The sequence below is a fragment of the Octopus sinensis genome, linkage group LG3, assembly GCF_006345805.1.
Source record: "Octopus sinensis linkage group LG3, ASM634580v1, whole genome shotgun sequence".
Taxonomy (NCBI): domain Eukaryota; kingdom Metazoa; phylum Mollusca; class Cephalopoda; order Octopoda; family Octopodidae; genus Octopus; species Octopus sinensis.
In genome coordinates, this window is record NC_042999.1 from 115,962,452 (window position 1) to 115,968,451 (window position 6,000).

At 36.2% G+C, this 6,000-nt stretch overlaps 1 protein-coding gene across 1 annotated transcript in view; it reads left to right on the forward strand.

Moving 5' to 3' along the window:
• Positions 1–4,711, forward strand: part of LOC115209847 (rhodopsin, GQ-coupled-like) — a 74,232-nt gene extending 69,521 nt beyond the window's left edge. Inside the window, exon 3 of the mRNA XM_036501244.1 lies at positions 4,626–4,711. Within this exon, the coding sequence (XP_036357137.1) occupies positions 4,626–4,634 (9 nt within the window). The 3' untranslated portion in view covers positions 4,635–4,711. The remainder of the gene's footprint in view (positions 1–4,625) is intronic.
• Positions 4,712–6,000: the final 1,289 nt, after the last annotated feature.

The following is a 6,000-nucleotide window of genomic DNA, read 5'->3' on the forward strand; positions in this document are numbered from 1 at the left end:
TCTCTCCCTCCAACGAGGGAGCAGGTGGTGGTACTTCTATTAACTGCTCCAGGACCCTATTTTGTTCCTTGGGGCAGTTCTTCTTGATATGACCGGGTCCCATGCACAGGAGACACTTGGCGGGGCATATCCAGACATTTATCGTATTATTAAACTTTCTCAGTAGAGTATGGTATTTTCCCATACGTGTCAGACTTTAACGTGACTGAGAGATATGACGAGATGGAAAGATTTAACACTGTTGAGCGTGACTTTTGTAAAATGGACAAGCTAAGAAGGGTGTTTCGATATGGTTTCTCAATCTGATAGAAATATCAGTGAAATTTCTCGCGAATCATTGCCTAGCATTTTCAAGAGGAAGTGCACATCAGATAATGCAAACTCAGATGCATTATGTCTGAATGACAGATGGAACCGTCTCGGTTGGAATGCCTTTGAAAATAGGTCTGCTGAATCATGGCTACCTGGGCGTGGCATGCTAAATAAGAACAGCAGCAGCAGCAGCAGTTACAACAACAACAACAACAACAACAACAACAACACCAACAACAACAGTAGCAATAGCAACAACATTGAAAGTGACTATGTTGCTGGCAGTTTTTAGATCCAATTGTTCCGAGAAACGAGAATGGTCTGTTGCATTATATGTTTGGTGTATCTCGCTTTCTCGGGAAATATTTCTACTCGGTTTGATAACAACAAAATGATTTGTTAATTTTGTCTTAAATCACCATAAGGATTTCTTTCTTTCTTTCTTTCGCTTGTTCACCTGCTCGTATATCAATGAAATAGCCAGTAGAGATACCTCCTGCTTCTTCGATGTAAGTAAACATATCAATGTCTACAGGATTTTTATGCTTTACTTAATCTGTTGTTTTACTGGTTGGAAGAAAAACTGTTAATATCTCGATGTTATCAAATCTGAAACTTGGTCAAATTGCTTCTACAAAGTTGACTTTGCTAAAGTGCAGACAAGGAGAAATACATTAGTGCTAACAGGTAACTTGATAAGTCTACTATCCAGTATAAAAGTTATATTTGGTATCATTTATCAGAAGTGCATACTTCTGTACACAGCTTTAGGCTGAAATTTGTTCTTACAATTGTTTTAGAGTGTTGTTTCTTTTCAAAACATTTCACTATTAAGTTCAACTATGTGACTGTGAGGTGTCGTAGGTAGAGTTCTGGTGTAGAAAGGTAATAAAATGTTGATTAATCCCAAGTTAGCTTTTCAGACAAGACCCTCACATCTTTTATTTAAACATGGTATATTTACGATTAATCAATGTTTGCTTCCGTTTTCATTATGGTAGGTTGTGATGTGAAATAAATTTAACTGCTATTTTTAGTACGTCGAATGACTGCAAAAAGATTGTCTCGTTAACTCGTACAAGAACTTATTAAGAACAGAAAATTCTTACCATTTTTAAGCGCAATAAATGATAAATTTTAAACATACTCTCATCTTTGTTCATTAATGTAATTTCCATTGTTTTCTATGCCTCCTAGCAGGCAATTTAAATATTCCATAGGCACAAAACTGAGATGCTTTTAAGAAAAAGAAGTAAATTTAAGTGGGTTTTGACACCATCAAAATCATTAAATGATTTTCCTTTTGAAGAGTTCTGAAGAGACTTAAACAAATGATAGTCAGATGGCGCAATGTCAGGGGAGTATGGTGGATGAGGCAAGGAATCCCACCCAAGTTCATGCGACGTTGTTCGGGTAGACAAAGACACATGTGGTCGGGCATTGTCCTGGTGGAACACAACTGCTTTCTTTTTGTAGAGCGCTGGTTCCAATTCCTTGATCTTTTGATTCAAATTTGCTAGCTAATGGCAGTAGAATCAGAATTGTTGATCTCATTTTGTGAGAATAGCTCAGTAAATAATACCTTCGAAACCCCACCAGACAAAGCATGACTTTTTTTGAATAAATATTCTGCTTTGGAAGCAAATTTCGAGGATCCTCGCGCAAACTCCAGAATCTTTTTCTCACCATATTATCGTAAGTAATCCATTTTTCATCTCCAATTATCAGTTACTTCAAGAAAGGCTTGTTTTCATTGTGTTTCAGAAGCATATCACAGATGGAATACAGGACCAAGCAGTTTTGTTCTGACAGTTTGTGAGGCACCCAAACATAATAGCGAGGAACATACCCAATTTTTGCCAAGTGTTCATGAATGGTACTTGTGGAAACCTCCAGCTTCTCTGCAAGTTCTCTAGTCGTAATATTCGAGTTTTTTCTTCAATGCTTACCTTCAAAATATTCCACAGTGATTGTCATTTTCAAGCTGAACTCACCACGTCTAAATTTTGCAAGCCATCTTCGAACTGTTGAATCGCTTACAGCATCTTCGCCATAAACTCCACAAATTATTTTACACGTTTCCGTAGTATTTTCACCATTTTTTGAAGAAGAAAAGCATTATGTGGCGAATATACAACTTTCGGTTATTCGTTTCAAATGGTAATTAGGGTTGAAAGGAGTAAAACGTATGCTGATTCTTAACGTAGAGCTTAGCCGATGGGCTTCAATACTGCAAGCAATTCTGAAATATGAATCATTAGGATTGTTGCATGAAGGGCTAAAAGACACAAATCCTGAAATCGCTCCGAACTTTCCGGACAACCTAATATGAACGTTGCAGGTTTTGGCGAGTGTTATTTTTGTTACTATTGCTTTTGTATAACCCAAGGTTAGCCCAGATCGAGCAGATCTGCGATTGGAAGCAATCCAAACGTAAATATCCCATGTTTTTTTATTTTTAATCTATGACTACGTTACCTAATGTATCTCTCAATTTTCAATCAAGATAGTAGAATGTAATTTGAGAAAATTTGGATATTATTTATAGCAGATCAAATAACTACGCGTAAGCTCTCTCATTTGGCAAAGATGGCAAGCGTTGTTAATGTAGTTAGAAATGTGAATGAGTGAATATACATACAGCAGTTTGTGACGTTGTAATTAATTTGGAACATCTGCCAGAGGTTAAGCATCTCATATAACTAAATAATTTCTAACATTCATATTATAATCTGTATGCTGGTTTTATTAAAAGGTCCACAATTGCTGAAACCCTTTCTAGCTGTTATTTAGAAATGTCTTAAAGGGAAGCTCTTGTTATTTGTATAGTGTGGCAAAATTATATCATTATACTGCATGTTTGGTGACTTAACCAGTGATGGTCTTAATTGAATAATACAAAAAGTGGATTAATACTGAAATTAGGTATTTCGTATAGATAGATGTGAATAGGATGAATGGAACGAGATTTTAGCTGAGCTGCGCCAATAAAAACTTTCAAGCATTAAATTAAATTAAATATTGGCAAGCAGATATACGATAAATCATTCGGGAACGATGTTCATCGAAAGTTAATAGTTAGGATCGCATTGATTTCTTTTAATCGGACATAAGACCTACTAATTTATGGAATACTTATGGTTTGATTGCATCGGCTACTATATAGCTGTTATTCTATCGACTTCCCATCTCCACTGCACGCCAATAGGAAGAAAGGCTGATAGCGAATTCGGCAAGGTTTAAATTCATGATGTAAGTGGTCTTAACTGAATACTGTAAGGCATTTAATTTGGCAATCTACCGTTTCTTTCTAGGCGGCGATTTGCCTCAGTCGATAGGGCAGCAAGCAAAATGCTTTGCTACATTTATAGTGGCTCTTTGCATTCTGATTTCAAATTCGGCTGAGGTCAACTTCGCATTTCATCCTTCTGGGTTTGATCAAATAAAGTACCCATCTAGAAGTTTGAACTGGTGGAATAGATAATGCATCAGATGAGATGTTTTGTTGTATTTATTACGGCTTTTTCCTTTCTAAGTTAAAATCTCATCGCTCGCTTAGCACCACCAGCTGGCTTTTGTGTACCTTTAACATAAGAGTCCGCTCTGTTTCTAGCATTCGAGCCGGATCTCTGGTCTGAAGCTACCATCCTTCTTCCCTTCCACTAGTCTCAGAAGTCATAAAAAATTATGGGCAGGGCCCTTCCTCCTGACTAAGTGTTAAAAAAAGCTAAATCACTGAAGAGTCAGCAATGCATTTCATACTCATGCAAAAAAAATTCATATTTATGGAAGAACATAAGATAGCGTGATTTTATACATTTCTCAAAAACATTAGCGGTATAAGTGAAGTGAATGTACTTCAATCAGGAATCATCGAAATCACAGAACAAATTTATGTCAAAATAAATACCTGGATAGCAGAATCGATAGAGTGTCAGACACAACTCCTAAAAATATTTTATTATAGGTTGCTGATTTTGTCTTCCAGTGTTATTGAGGCGATAGAATATAAACTAGAAAAGTGTTGGTATCTACTTATTCGGCTGCATTACAAGAACGAAATTTATAGACATTGTGTTTATGCTAAAAGTCCTGATATTAATTAATACCTAAAACTTGCTTATACTTAATATAACTAATTTGTTGTCTGTGTTTGTTTCACGGAAAGAAATATTTGTTTGAAGAGGGAAAAGATTTAGTCATGTGAATTATATGCCTGCTTATTTATTCAGTTGTTTTATAGGACATTTCTTTTACTGCTTCGATAGTAAAGTATGTATTATATATTAGGACTTTTCGTTTTCTTTTTATAGGATTTGTAAATAGAAGATTCAAAGTTGACGTCAAGGAAGTTAACTGTTTAAGATGTGTGGCAGCTATAACAGAATATCGAAGCACTTGGATTCTCTGTTTGTAAAGAAGAGCTATAATTTTCTTAAATCTGTTTTTTTTTAATTTTTAAATTTTATTTTATTTATTTTTTTGTCCGTTGACGTTTCTGAGAAGTATCTATCAGGTTACCTATACAGAGATCACTTGACAGAACGAAGAATTTTGTGTGTACGACAATGTCGCTAACCTCTTTGATCTCATGCTAACATCAAAGGATTCTTTAGAGTTTTTCTTAATACAATCATATGGTTCCGGGTTCAGTTCCACTCTATGACACCTTTGGCAAGTAGCTTCTACTATAACCTCGGGTCTACGAAAACCTTGTGAATGGATTTGCTAAACGGAAACTGAAGGAAGGTATCTATCTATCTATCTATCTATCTATCTATCTATATATATATTTATCTATCTATCTATCTATCTATCTATCTATCTATCTATCTATCTATCTATCTATCTATCTATCTATCTATCTATCTATCTATCTATATTCTTTTATTCTTTTACTTGCTTCAGTCATTTGACTGCGGCCATGCTGGATCACCGCCCTTAGTCGAACAAATTGACCCCAAGACTTATTCGTTGTAAGCCTGGTACTTATTCTATCGGTTTTCTTTTTCCTCTAGGTTACGGGGACGTAAACACACCAACATCGGTTGTCAAGCGATGGCTGAGGACAAACGCACAAATATATATATATATATATATGTACGACGGGCTTCTTTTAGTTTCCTTCTACCAAATCCACTCACAAGACTTTGGTCGGTCCGAGGCTATAGTAGAAAATACTTGTCCAAAGTGCCACATAGTGGGACTGTACCCGGAACCATGAGGTTGGGAAGAAAGCTTCTTACCACACAACCACGTCTGCGCCTACTTGCTTCAATCATTAGACTACATCCATGTTGGACACCGGCTTGAACAATTTTTAGTCGAATGACACGACCTCCAGTACTTATTGTGTCTGTGAAAGTGTGTGTGCCCGCGCCCATGTGCACTTGTCTTTGTGTCTGTGTTTGACCTCCACCACCACTTGACAACCGGTGTTCGTGTGTTAACGTTCCCATAACTTAGCAGGTTAGCGAAAGAGACCGATAGAATAAGTACCGGATTTAAATAAATATAAGTTCTGGGGTCGATTCGTTCGGCTAAAATTCTACCCAGCACTGCTGCACACTGATAACTGAAACAAGTAAAAGATAAAAGATAAGGATAGATACTGTGTAGAACAGTATAACATGTGTGTGTATATAATTAAAATTATATAATAATGATTTATTTTATTTGCCACCAGGG